General features: G+C 40.5%; 1 protein-coding gene across 4 annotated transcripts in view; it reads left to right on the forward strand.

Moving 5' to 3' along the window:
• NRG3 (neuregulin 3) overlaps window positions 1-19,022 on the forward strand; it is a 1,127,062-nt gene extending 1,108,040 nt beyond the window's left edge. For 2 of the 4 annotated variants that reach the window (XM_080640875.1, XM_080640876.1), the window contains exons 7-10: window positions 6,101-6,228; window positions 10,329-10,502; window positions 16,743-16,814; window positions 17,058-19,022. In XM_080640875.1, the coding sequence (XP_080497001.1) occupies window positions 6,101-6,228; window positions 10,329-10,502; window positions 16,743-16,814; window positions 17,058-17,565 (882 nt within the window). In that variant the 3' untranslated portion in view covers window positions 17,566-19,022. The remainder of the gene's footprint in view (window positions 1-6,100; window positions 6,229-10,328; window positions 10,503-16,742; window positions 16,815-17,057) is intronic. The other 2 variants (XM_080640877.1, XM_080640878.1) reach the window with 1 other exon arrangement.
• The last annotated feature ends 745 nt before the right edge of the window (window positions 19,023-19,767 follow it).

Genomic DNA, 19,767 nt, shown 5'->3' on the forward strand with positions numbered 1-19,767 from the left:
TTGTAGACAACATATAGTTGGATTTTTTTATATATATATGGAAAATCTCCATTTAGTTGATGTGTTTAAACCACTTGTATTCAGGTGACTGTTAATATAGTTCAATTAATATCTGCTATATTTGCAATTATAATTTATAATTATTTATACTTCATCTTTGTTGTTGTGTGTGTTTTTTTTTTTTGGTTCTCTTTTATTTCTTCCTTTTCAGTTTTAATTGTTTGATTTGATTCTATTTTCTCTCCTCTTTTAGCATATCAATAATACTTCTTTTTAGAACTTTTTTAGTATTGCCCAAGAGTTTGCAATATACATTTATAACTAATCTAAGTCCACTTTCAGTAACACTTGACCATTTCATTGATAGTATAGGCATTTTATAACAGAGTTTCCCAATTCCACTTTCCCGTTCTTTATAACATTACTGTCAATTATTTAATTTGTGTATGAACTATTATTTGAATGAACATTTTTTATTTGATTTATTACTATAAGAACAATATTTTAATTTACCTTTATTTATTACCTCTCTAACATTTTTTTCTTTATAAAGATCTGAGCTTCTGACCTATACACAAATTTGTTTCCTCCCAAGGAACTTCTCTTAAAATTTTTGTAGGACAGGTCTGCTGGTGATGAATTGCTTCAGTTTTTTTTTATAAAGTCTTTATTTCTCCTTTATTTTTAAAGAATAGTTTCACTAGAGATATTATTATGTTGGTATCTTTTGTTCTTTTAACACTTTATTTCACTCTTTTCTCTTCTTGTTTGTATGATTTATTAGAAGTCCACTGCATTTTTTAATCTTTTTCTTTTTATGTCTTATCCCCCCCAGCATTTTATTTATTTAATTAATTTATCTATTTATCAATCATCTATCTATTATTTATTTATTTAATTAAATATAAATTTAACATGATATTTTGTGGTATAAATATTCTTATGTTTATCTTTCATAGTGTTGTGTGAGCTTTCTATATCTGTGGTTTGGTATCTGTTAATAATTTTGGAAAGTTATAGGTCGTTATTACTTCAAACATTTTTCATGCTCCATTTGCTTTTACTTCTTCAGGTATTCCAACTGTGCATATGTTATACCTTTTGAAATTGTCCACAGTTCTTGAATATTATCTTCTGCTGTTCTCCTTTTTTTTTTCTTGTATTTATGCATTTAGTTTTTGTTTTGTGTTTCATTTCAGGAAGGTTCTATTGACTTATACACAAGATCACTGCTTCTTTCTTTGGTTGTGTACACTCTAAGGATGAGCCTATCAGGGGCATTCATCATTATTGTTACAGTGTTTTTTATTTCTAGCATTTACTTTTAAATCTTTCTCAGTGATTTTTCGCTGTACTTAAAGTACCCATCTTTTCTTGCATGCTGTTTACTTTTCCCTTTAGAACCATGAAAATATTTACCATGCTCCTTTTAAATTAACTACTTGATCATTCCAACATATCTGTGCCATTTGCTTCAGGTTCTGGTGATTATTTTGTCTCTTTGGACTTCATTTTTCTTGTCTTTTGGCATACCTTATAAAAGTTTGGTTCAAAGGTAGACATGATAGTTAATAGAGAGTGAGGCAAATAGACCTTTAGTGTATGGTTCTATGTTAATCTGGCTTGTGGTTGGGTTTTGTTTAATGTTTGCTGTCACTGCAGATGCCAAGGGCTTTAACACCTTCTAGTGTTTTCTGTCTATTTATTTCTGTGTCTTTAGATTTCCCTAAGAACTCCTTCTTACAACTTCCCAGCTGTCATCCCCTGTTGTTACAGTGGAGCCCTGGTTATGTGGTGTTAAGGAGTGGTGGAAAGAAATCATCTCTGACTTTATGATTATATTTCACTCTTTTAGTGAAGATATTCCTGGGCTACAACCTTCATAAGATTTCCTTCACTTTTTACCCCTTATGTGAGACAGAAAGGCTACAGGGGGTGGAGTCAGGAAAATGCTATTCTCTCAGGTGAGATAAGACTCTGGTAAAGTCGGAGAAACCAAGATGGCGGCATAGGTAAGCACCTAAACTGCTGCCTCGCACAACAATTTCCAAACTACAACTAAAAGACAGAATGGACACCATCCAGAACCACAGGAAAGCTGGCTGAGTGAAAATTCTACAACTAGAAGGAAAGAGAAAAGCTCACAGAGAATTGGAGGTACGGCAAAGGGTCTTGTGCGCGCAGAGAGGAAGGGTGGCTGAGAGCCTGGCTGACTTTCTCTGGCGGAACGGGGAAGGAAGCCCCCGACCGCACTGAACCCCAGTTCTGACTGCACTGAACCCCAGTTCCGGGCGAGCCCCTGGGGACCCACACTCTTGTGGGGGGAGTCTGGACTCTCGGGCAGAGACTCGGGAGCCGGGGAAGGCGGAAGACTGAAGGCGCGCGCGTGCGCTCAAGGGCAAGGCTGATGGGAAGCCAAGACTGAGACTCCACCCCATCCAAGCTGAGCACAGAGGCTATTGCAATTTGGCAAGTCTAATCCTATAAGGCTGTCTCCAGCACCAAACTTCTCCCAGCATAGACACAGCTGATCCTTACAGCCAACTGGCCTGGAGGTCAATTCTTCCCAGTGATACCAACAACAATCAAGACTTAATTACAACAAGGCTGTACACACAGTCCACAAAGGGGTGCACCAAGAGTGTCCACCTCAGGTTAACTGGGGAGGCAGACCCACTGGGCCATATTGGAAACCTAGCACACAAATCTACCTTACAAACTCAGGGAAGCAATGAAAATGCGGTGTCAAAGAATCAGATCACAAACGAAAGAAATGGAGGAAAACAAATGACTGGATATAGAATTCAAAACCACGGTTATAAGGCTTTTCAAGAATATCCTAGAAAAGGCCGATAAATATAACGAGACCCTCGAAGATATGAAAAAGGACCAACTAGAAATTAAACATACACTGACTGAAATAAAAAATATTATACAGAGACCCAAAAACAGACTAGAGGAACACAATAATCAAGTCAAAGAATTGAAATACAAAGAAGCAAAAAACACTCAACCGAAAAAGCAAAAAGCAAAAAAAAAAAAAAAATCCAAAAAGTTGAAGATAGTGTAAGAAGCCTCTGGGACAACTTCAAGCGTACCAACATCAGAATTGTGGGGGTGCCAGAAGAAGAGAGAGAGCAAGATACTGAAAACCTATTTGAAGAAATAATGACTGAAAACTTCCCCCACCTGGTGAAAGAAATAGACTTACAAGTCCAGGAAGCGCACAGAACCCCAAACAAAAGGAATCCAAAGAGGACCACACCAAGACACATCATAATTAAAATGCCAAGAGCAAAAGACAAAGAGAGAATATTAAAAGCAGCAAGAGAAAAACAGTTAGTTACCTACAAGGGAGCACCCATACGACTGTCAGCTGATTTCTCAATAGAAACTATGCTGGCCAGACGAGAGTGGCAAGAAATTTTCAATGTGATGAATAGCAAGAACCTACAACCAAGATTACTCTACCCAGCAAAGCTATCATTCAGAATTGAAGGTCAGATAAAGAGCTTCACAAATAAGAAAAAGCTAAAGGAGTTCATCACCACCAAACCAGTATTATATGAAATGCTGAAAGGTATTCTTAAAGAAGAGGAAGAAGAAAAAAGTAAAGAGAAAAATTATGAACAACAAATACATATCTATCAACAAGTGAACCTAAAAATCAAGTGAATTAAAAACCTGAGGAACAGAATAGTCTGGTGAATATAATAGAATCAGGGGCATAGAAAGGGAGTGGACTGATAATTCTCAGGGGGAAAGGGGTATGGGGGGTTCATGAAGAGACTGGACAAAAATCATACACCTATGGATGAGGACAGTGGGGGGGGAGGTAAGGGCAGAAGGTGGGGTGGGAACTGGGTGGAGGGGAGCTATGGGGGGAAAAAGGAGAAACAATTGTAATAATCTGAATAAAGATTTATTAAAATAAAATAAAAAACAGACTCTGGTAAAGTCATTTTTTACTGACAAGTAGGCAGTGGTAGTGGAGAACATTCTGCATGCATTTCCAAGTGGTTATTTTTCCCCTTCTCTTGTCAGAGACATGAGATTATTTTTGAAAAATTGTTTGTTGTGTGAGAATCTGTTGTGGGTCTGTATCAGAACCCTACCTCAGATTGCAGCCTTCAGGTGATTTTTACTTGCACTCTAGCCCACTCACAGATTCCAACAATTTATTAAAATGACCACTTATGTATTTTAACCAATGTATGTCTCTGGCAGATTCTGCTACAGGTGAGCTGATCTTGACTATTACCCTCTGTTTGCACTCACCTGTCCAGATTTTAGAGTGGTGGTTTTCCCTGCAACCTGAAATATCTGATGGATATAAGAATAGTCATTGATTTTCTATTTGTTCAGCCTTTTTTTTATTGTAAAGACAGGAATGACCATTTCCAAGCTCTTTATTTGTCTGAACTGAAAACTGGAAGCTATCTTTAAATTCATTTGAACCAACATTTATGGAAATTCAGTTAGAAGGATTGCCCAATAATCAGGGGTTGTTTTAGTGTTCTCACATTTCAACTAACTCTGGATAGGAAGACAAGCAATTTAAACCTGAATCTCAGGTTAAATGCAGCCACTAAAATGTAAATGATTCTTATGAAGGCTGTGAGAAAAAAGGAAGAAGATTCAAAATAACAAATTATGAAAACAAATTTGTGTTAATGGATCAAAAGTGTACAACTGAAAGCAACTGTATAATATAACAACAATCTAAGCTTTTGAAAGAAATATTTTGAACAGAATATGTAGTATAAACCCTATGAATAATCAGAACGAGTAATAGGTTGATTCTATTCAAAACATTTATCCTGGATTTTGAAAAAGGCCCTCAAGCTCTCAGAATCAATAGTCTCATTCAGGGCAGAAGCTCTGAACTAATGGGCCAAAAGCTAAATTAGGCATTTTGATATGCTAATTAGACTTGAGGTCCTTCCAGAGGAAGCTGGGGCAGAGGGAAGTCCGGGTCCCAGTTGCCTGCTGGTGGCTGGAGCAAAGCCTGGGTCCGGGTGTTAGAGGGAAGCTGGTGCCAGTGCTGGCAGCAGGGGGAAGGAAGGCCTACTCTTGTACAATTTTCATGCATTGGGCCTCTAGTATTGTCAATATTTACCCCAACAGATTAGCACCATCTCTAATTTTCTCAAATCTTTGCCTTTACTATATATTCTTAAAATTTATTTTTCTTTATTCTGATTTTCATTTCTTCACAATGTGTATAGTTGTATACCTTCTCATTTGCATACTATATATCGATATTTTTCTGTGAAATTCTTGTTCATACATTGTACATGAATATCTAAATTCCAAAATCTCTGTAGTTTGGTTAGCATTCTACAAATGTCATTTCTCAGGTGAGTTTTTAATCTGAAGTTTTTAGAAGAGAAACTTGCCATCCCTACTGCCTGTTCAAGGGCCAGGATCCAGAGAAAGATGACTGGGCAACTGCCTGGGTGAGAAGCCATGTGATACTTACCTTGAGGCAAAATTGTTCTTAATATATCATCTCTGTGGGTTTTTTTTAGACTCTTGTGCTTATGAGGTGTTAGAAACCATGAGTTAATAACTATAAAGAGTGAAATGCTGGCAAATTTCTCTTTTTAGACACAGTAAATACTACCTGGTAACAGACTGAAAGAGGAAAACAGTGTGGAACGGTGGACAGAGACACTGAATCAATGTCCTCCATAATTTTGAGAATATTCTGAATTTCATTCAATAAGCATTTATTGAATCCCCATTATTAGTCAGCTACTAATTAATATTTTAATAAAATTTGCATTGAATAAAACATGCTTGTGTTTATTTTGGCTGTGCCATGGATGTGGATTTAAATGAAAAGACAGACTCAGGATTCTAAAATGAAGAACCCTCTTGAATGGACCTCACCTAATCACAGAGAGTGTGGGGCAAGGGTGGGAGAGCATACTCAGTGTGGGAGACATGCAGTGCAAATGATGCCTCTACCATTCTCCCGGTCAGGTGGCCAGAGGAATGTTACTGGCAAGTTCCATAACTTGTCAATACTTATCTGTAGTGTTACAGGCCCTCTGCTCATCCTCCTGCTCAACCTTGTGCATGTGATTCCCCACAGTACTCAAAGGCGGAAAGGCATCCTGTGACTGCACTGGAGAAAATGATGGAGTCAAGCTTTGCTGGCCCCCAGTCATTCCCAGAGGTCCCTTCTCCTGACAGAGGAAGCCAATCTGTCAAACACCACAGGTACAGGTCGTTAATCATGGTGGAATGGGCACATTCACACCACGTATGACTCTGGACAACACATGCCCAGAAATGACAACACTGTTTAGGAGAGATGATTGTTCTTGCTTCTCTTGTGGTTCTCCATGGAGTGGATGCTCAAGCAGCTCACAGCAGGTAAACCAAAGACACCAGCAGGCTGCAATGCCCCTCTAAAAAGCCGAAAGGAGCTGTTAATAACACCCATCAAAGCTGCAGATACAGACCAGTGAATGAAATAATTGCATTCTGAAAAAAACACCCACTATTAAAAACATGATTTTCTTTTTGGCCTGCTTTATCACTCTCTGCAGATTTAATGACTAATTCTTCTCTGGGAAACTAATTTGACATGCTCTAGGTCTTTCACCATGACTCTCAAACAAAGAAACTTTCATGGGGGAAGAATCCTGGCAAATCTTCTTGGATCTATTATCAATGGGGTGGCATTCCTTTACAAGCTGACCATAGCAATTGGTTCTTTTGGGGAGAAAGGCAAAAATAATGTTATCTTACAAATTTTATGGAATTCTGAGGCTGAAAACTTCTTAGTCATCTTCTACGGTAGTCACATACTGTGTTTTATACATAAGGAATCCGGAATTCTAAAAACTGAAAATCTTTGCTCTGAAACAAGTGCCAAAGTTTGAGACTAGTGCTGAAGCAGACATTATGTTTATGTCATTTAAATGCATATCCTCGATCCTTGTAGAAGTTGTCCCAAGATTTGAGCTTTTTTTTTTTTTCTTAGTAAGAAGTATAGTATTTAAAATTTTAAAAAACATTATGAAGAGTTATAAATTTGTAAAGAGAAAATATGAAAAATCACAGTTGTTCCCATCAATGAAATGTAAATACTGGTTTTTACACACCAGGCAGTGCTTTGCAAACCACCAGGACAGAAGCACACATTGTATAAGGAAACTCTTCTTCCTTGCTTCTCAGCGGGTCCAAAAAGGATTTAATTGATGCTGACACATTACTATGAGGTTTTCTGTCATTCTATATGAGTAGAGATCGAGATACTAAAGGTTTGCTGTTTTTCAAAAGGTGATTTAAATATTTTTAGCTCAGGATTTAAATATGTTTAGCTATTAGATAATTGATTTAGTTATTAACTACATATTTTGATTTATATCAATTAAGGAATTTTCAGATAGTTCCCTCTGAAAAAAACATTTCAGTTCCCTAGAGCTAATAAAAGTTCTTTAATTAGGGAAATAAGTCCAAAATTACCAGCCTTTTAGAAGGTGAATATTTTCTCCAAAACAGCATTTTCCCCTGCTGATTATAATACATGTTAAAGTGGTGTTGCACCCAGTTAAGTAAACTAATTAAGTATAATATTATTCTAGCACAATGTTATGCCATCAATGTTTTAAAGTTGAGATAAAAAAAGAATTACAGCTTCTATTGTATTTGCGCTGCAAATACCCTATTCTTACTCCTTGTCTGTTGACATCCTCCCTCCTAAACATGGCTCCTACTGTGGTTTCTAGAAAATAAGGATGCCTGTCTGAGACCTTCCTTTCTGTTTGGTTCAGTGACATTGCAGTGTTGTTGGCATGCATTGTGTCGTGGTAGATAGGCAAGGACTAATTTATAAAGTGCCTCTAAAACTTTGTAAGTTACAGTTTAATATCTCAGAACTTTGTTTTGTAAAACATGCAGAAGACTTCAATGTTTTCATGACTGGCAGCCTGGTAACTGATTTATGTAGCCTGCCAACTGCTCCATGACTTCCTGAATGCTACCTGGTTGATCAGTAGTCATGGAACTGCTTTTTAAGATGGGCCACTAGTTCATACGATAGACTTTGCTGCCATGCAGTTTGGCTTGCTATGAATAATTAATTTGTTGTCGTGCCCTGCAAATATGACATATTTGGATAGCTCATTTATGAAACAAAGCTATTAATTCAAAGCATTATTTCTTTTTAGTAAAAAATCTCTTTTTAAAAAAGAAGTCTAGTATGTCATGTCATACTTATTGCATTGTATTTGGCAATGTAAGTCACTTATAGATAGCACCTATGTAAGTATTTTTTAAATAGTGAAAGAAGTCTGAGTTTTCAATGATTAGTGGGAGTCTCAAGTTGTCATTTGTGTGAGAGGAGCCAGGGGAACTCTTTATGCTGAGCACCTATTACATGCCAAACACTTCACATACTTTATTGCTTTTAACCCCCGTAGCAATCTTATGAAAAGATTTAAACATGATGCCAATGCCTTTCTTCACACATGTCTAGTCTTCACCTTTCTCTATCAGCATTGCTCTGTGCACTAGAAGGGCAGCAGGCTCCCTTGTCCTCTAGCTTCTGTCAGCTCAATGTGAGGCACCTGCATGAGATGGAAGGGCCAGGGAGAGCAAGGTTCCAGTACTTCTACCACTCCCTCCCTGCTTGGCTGCCTTAGCTATGTCCCTTTTCCTGGGGCCAAAGTGCCTGACAAGTGGCCCTCTCCTTACAATCCCCTTGTCTCTCTATTCTGGTAATAGCTCCCCCCTCTTGTCCCTTAGGTTATAGGGATAGTAACAGCTTCCTGTTGTCACTAGCCCTGACATACAGCAGTATCCTCTGTTGTCCTTTTTTCTCAAATACTGAACACACCTTTGTAAATGGCAAAATTTCCCCGAAATGACTCAATTTAGAGTGCCATCTATTTTCCTCCAAGACTCTAACTGGTACCAGTACTTCCCCCAGTGCCATGCTGCTAATGATGTACAGACCGGAGATGCACACCCAGTTCCAGCTAACCCTAGCTCCTAAGCCTGAGCAGCCTTCAGGCTCCATAACTGCTGATGGATGGTGCAGATAGAAGCTGGAGGTAGGGAAATGCATGAGCCGCTACAGAGCTTCTTAGACTTGTTGGCTTAGTGAGGCCCCTTGATACTAGGCAACTTGGGACTCGACATACAATAAATATTACGAGAAAAAATTAAGTTGTAATAATCTGGTGTTTGTACTAACTCAGGAAGTCCATGTTGGGTTGAGAATATGAAGTTTGATCAGTCATCTTAGTTCTCAAACTCTGGCCTTAAATAATATTTGAGAAGTTGTTTTGTTCAGTAGAAATAATGGCAATATTCATGCAGGCAAACGTACAGAACTCCAAATAATAAAGTGATATGGGTAAACTCCTTTGGGATACTATTCTATTTAAAACCTGATAGGTATATTGGAATTTTGAAAATGTTTGTAATCTTTTCTGTATAGTTTTATGTGATTTAATCACATAAACTGTCATCTTAGGAATGTGTACACAGGAGCCAGTTCTCTGCTCTGCTCCCCATGGAGTAGGTGAAATTCAGTGAGGTAGAGATGCGGGTGAATATGCAACAGGTAGTGTGTCAACTTAGCAACTGATTTTTAGAAAGAATCTTATTCTTTTGTTTAACATGATCTTTATAGGGATCTCACCTAAAGTATATTTCATTTATACCTTTTGCCCTTTAGGGGCATCTGAAAACATAGTTATTTTGGTATTTGGATGTAGGAGTCAGAATGAGATGTTTAGTGAAAGCAAAATGAAAAAGGAAAATGATTTAGTTTCTCAAGATGGATGGAATTTTGAGATAATGAACTGAGAATTCAGCACATATGTTAAGGAGAGAATGCCAATCATAATAAAGTTTGTTTATTCTACCACTAACACAAATGAAATTTTCCACATAGATCCCTTCAGGGCTTCCTGTGTTTGGTTCTTGTCAGTGTCTAATAAGAAAGCCATGTTTACTGTTATTAGAGAGACAGCCACCATAGCTTAAATACTGAGGGCAGATGGGAATCAGGAGCTTCAGAATTCCTTAAACCTGCCTCTTAATTTGGCTGGAAAGCAGCAATTTTAGCCCATTGTGCTCCACATTAGAAAGCCAGAAACACAAGAACGTCTCTTGGTCTCAGTCTTTGCAAGGGTAAATGGACTTGGCAACTTCTGATCCCTCCTGGCAGATACACTCCTGTCATGGGTGGAGTGTGGACTGGGACTTGGAGGCTCTTAGGTGCAAATGCAGTGTTTAAAGAGTTTGAGCAGCCACCTGTAAGTTTATGGCTGTGACCGATGTGCTGGTTTTCTCTCCTGCAGCCGAAGTCTCTCCTCCTGCTGCAGTCCAGGACAGAGGAGTGGTGTGCTCCACCGGAACGCCTTCAGGAGGACACCCCCCTCACCCCGAAGTAGGCTGGGCGGGATTGTGGGGCCAGCGTATCAACAACTTGAGGAATCAAGGATCCCCGACCAGGATACAATACCTTGCCAAGGGTAGGTCTGAAAACAATGAAATGTAGGGAGGGTGTCATTATTGCTATAGCTTTAAATTGAGTTGCTATGTTCATTGGGGTTTTTATTCATTGATTTTGTCATCAATTAGCTATTTATACTTCCTTTATTCTTTGTTCTACAAAGGTAAACTAACTTAAAAGATTAGGTACAATGGAAATAGATATTAGGAAAGTGCTTAATCAAAAATAAACATAACACTAGCAAGAAAAATAAATGTATACATATCTAGGCACTCTGTTATTAAATAGTTGCTAAAACAACTTAGAATTTGTCTTTGATTTAAAAACTAGAGATTTCTTAGGAGGACTAAAGTGTTTCTTTATCCTTAGGTTTGAAATAAAACTAATTCTCTGATAAGTATGACTGTGGACAATAAGTAACCTATAGCATATATGTGTGTGTGTGTGTGTGTGTGTATACATACACACACACACACACACACACATATGTATGGGAGCAAATATATATATATATATATATATATATATATATATATATATATATATCTCCTATATAATAAAACCCTAATATGCAAATCGACCAAACAGTGGAATGACCGGTCGCTATGACGCACACAGGAGTTGCCCCCTGGTGGTCAGTGCGCTCCCACTGGTGAGCACAGTGGCGGTGGCGGGAGAGGCTCTGCGGCAGCGCTAAGGACCCCTAGGGGATGTGTGACTGCCGGCTTAGGCCCACTCCCTGTGGCAGGCAGACATCCCCCAAGGATGTATATCTGTAATAATAAAAGCATAATATGCTAATTAGACTGGATGATCTTCTGGACGAGGCTGGAGCTGCAAGGGCTGAGGCGGCCACTGTGACAGGCGGGGGCCGAGGCAGAGGCAGCCATGGCAGTGGTAGGGGCCGAGCCCCTTGCATGAATTACGTGCACCGGGCCTCTAGTATATATATATTATCTGCTTCCATCGAGCATCCTTGAATGTGTCTCAGTTAATACTGACAGCATAATTTGCTGAAGTCTGATCTCTAGGTTTATTCACGGCACAGGGATGGAAATATGAGCTTTGGGCATGACAACTGCTATTCCTCCTTGCAGTGCAAGGGTGTCCTTCCTCTAAGTGGACACAGATCCTTACAGGGCTCAAGGTGTGGTGAATGGAATGGAGGATGACCTTTAGTCCCATTCACCTAATTGACTGTTCAACCAAACATGTAGCTCATACTTAAAACGACTGAAGCTCAAATCTTTGGCCCTTACATCTTGTGTGAATTTGAGATAGTTTTATCATCTAAGCTTAAGTTTTTTTTTCATCTATAAATTGAATAAAAATAATACAGCCTTCCTCAAGGTTGTTGGGTAGATTTTTAAAAAAATTATGTCTGGAAAGAGCTTGTTTTACCTTGTCACATGATAAGCAGAGAGGTAGTACTGGTTTGTATTGTCTCAGGAACTGTTATAAAATTATCATTGATTTCAAGAATAATGCAATCAGGGTTTACTCCAGAAATTTCAGGAATCTATTCCCTCACACAAGCCAGGTTCTTATCACATCTAGTTTTTGTCTCTCTGGATGAGCCAGGCCAGGTTTCTATGCTACTTTGCCCTGGGTGATGTTCCTACACTGTATCAAGGTGGAGGCCTAAGCAAGTAGGAAGTCCATCACAGAGCCTTACCCTTGTCTTTTCTTCTGGGCAAGATATATGTGCATTTCTACTCTGTCTGACAAAGCTCAGCAACAGATTTCTTTAGGAAGACCAGGAGACAAGAATTAAATAGCCTGTGGCTGGGTTTTGTAATTTTGAAGCAATTCCAAATGTAGTGCAAAATGTAGTTGGTACAGATCTGAAAATTCAACATAACAGCCAACTTATCCAAAATGTATGATATAATGCAAGTCAAGAAGTAGCTGGCATTTCTCTTTGCCTTATATCTGGAAAAGGGACTTGTATTTAGCCTACAATTATAACTAATCAGATTTCATAATTATTTTCCTTCTTAAATCACTGATAATGCCCATTGCCAAGGAATTTGTGAGTGGAGAGGAAGCCCAGCTCATGCTGTCTTTCTTTCTGACAGGCATGTTTTGGCTGTCATTCGATATGTCCAGGTGTAATGATGCTCTGAGCTGCTCTGAGCACAGGCTTCAACCACACATACATGAATTTTCAGAGGTTCCCATTGCATGTTCAGAGGTGCCCTGCTTTGTCTTTTACCTCCTGGGAGACTTCTACTTACTGTCTGCATGGTGGTGGTTTTGTTTTGGTTCAATCATCATTTGGGGTTGGAATATTCTCTCCAGCTGGCTGGCCACGTGTATTTTCCTGTGTGTGATATGCACCCAGTGTTGATAAATGGTGACTCTAAGTATAAGTCACGGTGTGCTCAGCACAATGAATCTCAGGGAGCAATCTCATTCTCAGTTCTTGAAAACAGCTATTTTCCACTCCTGGGGGACCTTCCATCTCTCTGGACTGGAAATAGGATTGGTAATAGAATTTCACAGTTAAAGGCCCTCTTCAAATCTGGCCCTAGCCTGAAGGGGCAGTGATTGAATTTGCAAGAGCCATCCGCCATCTGCTGCTTATTTATCAAGCATGTGGGCGCCCTCTGCTAGGTAGGCTCTAGTGGTGGGACTTCTCTCTGTGGCACTGACTTCGGCCCAGTTTGAACCAGTAGTTGTCTCAGTGAAGCCGGAGGAAGGTGTGAACTGGTAACTATTCAGGAGCCTTTTCCCTGATTAGTGGGGTCAGAGACAGCCGTGGCAAAGGCTCCCAGAGGTCTGAGCTGTGTTATGTCAGGCAAACCAAACTAATGTATTCACATGCTAGACAGAAAGAAATGGAATCACAAAAGCTAGGCTGCCACCTTCAAAGTAGAAGGGATACGAAGTATACTGACTGTTTACTGTACATAACCTCCCCATTCCTGGGTCATCTCTCAACCACTGAGCTCCATTGGCCTGGCAATATTTCACTTTTTCACCATAGTTACTGAGGAAATGCACTGGTGCTTTCTTTGTTGAGGGATCAGAGGAACGACAGTCTAAATTGGCATTTTACAGTCAATGAATGACAAGCTCATGGATCAAAATTGTGAACGAGTGATTGACTGTGAGGGATTCAGACCTCTGTCTGTCTTCCAACCCAGATCACATCTAGAAGTTGTGCTCTCACTTAAACTCATGGAGAAGTGTAATCTGCTTCTCCTCAGTACCAGTGTTGGACTCTCACAGACGCTAGGAGGGAAGTGAGGGTTACCAGCGTCCTCTGGGGAATAGTGCAGATGCATTACTTCAGTTAGTTCTCAGAGCAATCCCCCAGGGCAGTGTACCACCTGATTGTTTTAATTGAAGAGAAAATTAAAAGGAGGCTGCAATTCATCTAAAAATGGTGTTGGGGCTTGAAGTCATGTCTGATCCAAAACAAAACCACATTTGCTTAAAGCACATCTTCATGTTATGGTAACATTTTAGATTGTAATTATTGGCAGCCGTATGTCCCGTGTCCCCTAACTGACTTGTGAGGCGACCTAGAGGTCAGCTGCAATGCCTCTTTCTCATCTACACCCTTAATTCAGCAGTCAGGCTTATTAGAAGACTGCTTCAAGTTTGGCTTGAATTGTCTGATCAATTCTTCATCAGGCCACATTGTTGACTTATTGAAGCTATGATTGTCTAAATCCTCTAAGATTTTTACACATTTTTCTAATACTAGAGGCCCAGTGCACAGATTCCTGCACTGGTGGGGTCCCTCGGCCTGGCCTGTACCCTCTTGCAATCTGGGACCCCTCAGGGGATGTCGGAGAGCCGATTTTGGCCCTATCCCCACAGGCCAGGCTGAGGGATCCCACCAGTGCATGAATCTGTGCACCAGGCCCTAGTCCTATCTAATAAAAGAGTAATATGCAAATAAACCATCACTCCGCTACACCTACCAGCCATGCCCTTCAGCCACACCCACCAGCCAATCAGGAAGGAATATGCAAATAAACCCTACCAAGATGGCTGCAGCCACAGAGAGCAGGAGAGAGGCTTGGGTTTCCTTGGCAATTGAGGAAGCCAAGCTTTCTGCCTGCCCTTGTCGGCCCAGGCCTCCACTCAATGCTACAAAGTTTCAATTATAGAAGATAAATAAAGCCCAACCGAAATGGTGGCAGCCATGGAGTTGGAGAGAGCAGGAGGCTAGGGTTGCCTGCAGCGATGGGGGAAACCAAGCTTCTGCAGCCCTGGCCTGCTTTGGCCTCAGCTTAAGGCTACAAAGTTTCAATTATAGAAGATACATAAGTCCCAACAGAAATGGCTGCCGCCACAGAGCAAGCAGAAGGCTTGGCTCCGCTCCAGGCTACAAAGTTTCAATTATAGAAGATACATAAGTCCCAACAGAAATGGCTGCCGCCACGGAGCAAGCAGAAGGCTTGGCTCCGCTCCAGGCTACAAAGTTTCAATTGTAGAAGATAAATAAATCCCAGATCCCAGGGCCTCTGCTTGGGCCGCCGGGGGTGTGTGGCCGGCCTGCAAACCACCACAGGACCCTCGCCCAGGCCACCCCACACCCCAAGGGAACCCCCACCCTGATCTGGGACACCCTTCAGGGCAAACCAGGTGGCCCCCACCCATGCACCAGGCCTCTATCCTAGCTAATAAAAGAGTAATATGCAGATTGACCATCACTCCAACACACAAGATGGCTGCCCCCATGTGGTCAAAGATCCTGCCCCCATGTGGACACAAGATGGCCACCACAAGATGGCCAGCAGGGGAGGGCAGTTGGGAGGAACTAGATCTGCAAGGGAGGGCAGTAGTGGGTGATCAGGCCAGCAGGGGAGGGCAGTTGGGAGGGAACAGGCCTGCAGGGGAGGGCAGTTAGGGGTGACCAGGCCTGCAGGGGAGGGCAGTTAGGGGAAAACAGTCTGGCAGGGGAGCAGTTAGGCATCAATCAGGCTGGCAGGGGAGTGGTTAGGGGGTGATCAGGCTGGCAGGCAGAAGCGGTTAGGGGCAATCAGAAAGGCAGGCAGGCGAGCAGTTGGGAGCCAGCAGTCCTGGATTGTGAGAGGGATGTCCAACTGCCTGTTTACGCCCGATCCCACTAGGATCGGGCCTAAACGGGAAGTTAGACATCCCTCAAGGGGTCCCAGATTGGAGAGGGTGCAGGCTGGGCTGAGGGACACCCCACCACCGTGCAGAATTTCATGCTCTGGGCCTCTAGTCTTAAATAAATAAAATCACTATGCAAATGTTAGCTCCTGTTATTATGCTTGAAATGGATGCTAATGGGGTATAAAGTGTTTATCTCTAAGATATGCTATGTATTCATATGCCCATTCGATCAAGATTTATTGGTTACCCACTCTTTACTAGGCACAGTAAAAAAGGGTGGGACTATAAAGACACCTAAATTGGCTCCCCATCTTTCTCACCATCTGATAGAATTACTCCCATCATGCCCTTAAATAAAGACTTCTATTTGGTATGCTATACATTTCATCACAATTATTCTTTCCTTGCATAAACATGACTTTTATTTACATTACAATGTAAGACTAGGGAATGATAGTTATTATATGGAGGGTAGATATGTTTAGATTACACAAATTTTAATGTTTAATTTAATGTTTAAATTAAGGACAATAATAGAAATAGAGTAAAAACTACTGTTCAAGTCCCCAAACCACATTTCTTTGAATCTATGGCTAGCTGTCCCACCTCGTGGCACTGGAAAGCTCAGAGGCACTGGAATATTCACTAGCTCTGAACAGGCCAGAAAGGGCCTCATCAGATTCCAGAATCTTCAAATGACTTAAATGGCAGGTTGCATTATTGACAAGCCATTGACATACACCAATGAGCTACCTTACTTAGCTGCAGAAACCACGTATGGAAAGTTGCTAGATTGGTAGAGGCCTTATGGAGCTCACTTCTTGCTTGTCCTTGGGCAGAGAGTAGAATCTTGTACCTCCCATTCCCCTTTAGGCTCAGCAGTTTGTAGTGAGGCAATTCCTACAGAGCAGAGTGCCAATAGAAATGGCGTTCATTCCCCTAGAGTTGTGAAGCAGAAAAACTCTAGACTCTAGTACCTTAATGCTTAATGTGGGGCTTCCCGGTTTCTCCAAGTAGGTTGGCCACATGAGTGCTAAACCAGGGCTGAGAGGGTGGTCGAGATGATGGAGTGGAGTAATGCCATTATGGGTTTCCTGTTTGTCACTATGGAAAGGCCACACTTACTAGTACCTGCTCAATCCCCATTTACTTTGTATTCTAGGATAGAGGTCAGGAAGACTATATCCCACCTGCCTATACAGCTGTGGTGTGTTGAAAGATCCCTGGACTTAAAGTAAGAAGATCTGGGTTTGAGTCTCAGTCTGTCACTTATTTTCTGTGTGACCTTGGGCAAGTCACTGCACCTATCTGAGCTTCAGTTTCCTTCTCTGTTTATCTGGGAACATATTCTGCGTCTGATGGGGTTGCTGTGAGAAGTCAGTGAGGTGGTGCATGTGGCAAGTGCTTTGCTGCCTGGAGAGTGCTCTGAAGAAGCACCAGCAGAAGGCAGACTGTCTAACACACTCTTTCTTTTCAGGTATTCATCCACCAGTTTAAAAACCCAACAGAATGCATCCGTACATATGCAACTGCCTTCAAGAGAGACAAACTCCTATTTTAATAGCTTGGATCAAAAGGACCTGATGGGATATTCATCCCCAAGGGCCAGTTCTGTGCCCATCATCCCTTCAGTGGGGCTAGAGGAAACCTGCATGCAAATGCCAGGGATTTCTGAAGTCAAAAGCATCAAATGGTGCAAAAACTCCTACTCTGCTGATATTGTCAATGTGAGTATTCCAGTCAGCGATTGTCTTTTAGCAGAACAACAAGAAGTGAAAATATTGCTAGACACTGTCCAGGAGCAGATCCGAATTCTGACTGATGCCAGGAGGTCAGAAGACTACGAACTGGCCAGTGTAGATGCTGAGGACAGCGCGAGTGAAAACACCGCCTTTCTCCCCCTGAGTCCCATGGCCAAATCGGAACGAGAGGCACAGTTTATCTTAAGAAATGAAATACAAAGAGACTCTGCATTGACCAAGTGACTTGAGACGTAGGAATCTGTGCGTTCTATGCTTTGCTCAACAGGAAAGAGAGGAAATTAAATACAAATTATTTATATGCATTAATTTAAGAGCATCTACTTAGAAGAAACCAAATAGTCTATCGCCCTCATATCATAGTGTTTTTTAACAAAATATTTTTTTAAAGGGAAAGAAACATTTCAGGAGGGATAAAGCTTACAACTAAAGCTTTTGGGTGGAATTCTGAATACAATTTCAGTTAGTCCCAACACTGTCCTCTTTGGCTCTTGGTAGATGTGGGCGATTCAGACCCTTAGCCCCACAGCACAGTGTCCTCGTCACAAAGCACTGGCAGGTGCCTGGTTTCAGAGACAAGCTACACCCTGAGGGCGGGTGTGCCAGTGTGCAGACAGCCCTTGCCACTTGGCTTGGCAGTCCCAACCCCTAAATTTCTCTTCACTTGACAGCCTCATCACAGGTTATGTCATGTCAACAAATGTAGTGTTTTCTATTTCATTTTGAGAATGGCACAGGCCTGGGAAGGAGAAGGAGGACAGAGATAGAGGAAGCCATCGGGGCAAACTCAGCTGCTCTTTCGTGCCATCTTCCTCTGAAATTTGGCGGTGCAGAATCTCAGAGGAGGATATGAAATCAATATATAAAAAAGGACAAAAAATCAGTGTCATGTCACTAAGGTCATGCTGATAGAAATGTTTTTCTTTGAGATCGTTTAGGACGCCAAAGGAGCATTTCTCAGTGTGTGTGTGTGTGTGTGTGTGTGTGTGTGTTTGTGAGAGAGAGAGAGAGAGAGAGAATGTGTGTGTGTGTGTGTGTGTGTGTGTGTGTGTGTGTGTGGTGTGTGTGTGTGTATGCGTTTGCTCCCTCGAGCACTGGTATGCTGTATGCACATGTGTTCATTGTGAGTATGTGTGTGCATGTGTGTGTGTATTAAGCTTGCTAAAATTTGTTCTGAAACATCAGGGAATCTAATATTCAAAAAAAAATTTCCCTCTTAGATCTGTTCACTTTAAAATTTTCTGTTAAGTATAAAGTTCAGTTAGTAAGTTCTTACATCAAAGTCACTTGCATGGTGGGGTCCTATAAAACTGTTGACAATGTCTAGACCATTTTCTGATGTGAATACTTCTGAGCGGAACAACTGTAGGTTCATTGATGATATCTGTATCACAGGAGAGTTGAACGTGTGTGTTTATTTTGAATCATGCGTACTTAAATTATTTACACAAGCCAATGACCAAATTGACAGTTATCCTTTGCTTTTTTCATAAGCCTCATTAGTATTTATTTTGTAGCTAGTCTACAACTTGTGGAACAAGATATTGGCTTCTGTGGTTAATATGGAAAGAATAAATTGTTGAAATCACAAAGCCGAGTATTCAGTTCACAGGAAGCCCCCAAAAGAAACGTAAATTGTGTTGTATGTTCATTTGGAATAAAGCAATATTTTTACCACTGCTGAGGTGAGCGGGGACTCCTCCTGGAGATTTGTCTGTTTTATTTACCCTTACTTTGATGGGGGCATTCAAGAAAATTAGTGTTCACATAACCAGTCTTTTTCCAATTATTGGTGGTGTTGTTATGTTTACACTGTTTTAAATAAAAAGGCACAGTATTTGAAAGTATATAAAAGATTTATTTTACTGCAGTTGGGGAAACCTTGCTTAAAATTGTCTTGTTCCATTGAACAGGAATGCAACTATTTCAGAATCAGACATTGAACATATACAACTCTTATTTGAAGTTAAGTTGTTTCTGTTGAAAATACATTGCAAATTGCTCTTTGAGAACATTCTTTAATAATAGACACAATGCCACACAGGGGAAAGAAAGAACAGTATGTTTTTCAGCTCTGTTTTGTGAAAATTCAAGGTCTCAAATGTTGAAAACATTTTGGTAGAGATGCATTTTATATGCAACAAAAGGTTCGTGGTACTCATCAGTTGTCCCATTACAGTTTTGTGTTTTTTTTTTAATTTATAGGTAATATTAGCCTCTTAAAAGATGATTATAAATTTTTATTTCTAGATCATCTATGTTCTCATTTTAAAATATGATATCTTTGGGAAAAAATTGGAAAAATAGTCTTAGCAGGTATATAAAACCCTCTTAAGGTACATATCAAATATGTTATTGTGTTGAAATTTGTTATAACTATAAACATTGACTAGAAGGCCTCACGTTTGTTGATGTCAACCTCGTTCT

The sequence above is a fragment of the Plecotus auritus genome, assembly GCF_963455305.1.
Source record: "Plecotus auritus genome assembly, chromosome: 9".
Classification (NCBI taxonomy): Eukaryota; Metazoa; Chordata; class Mammalia; order Chiroptera; family Vespertilionidae; genus Plecotus; species Plecotus auritus.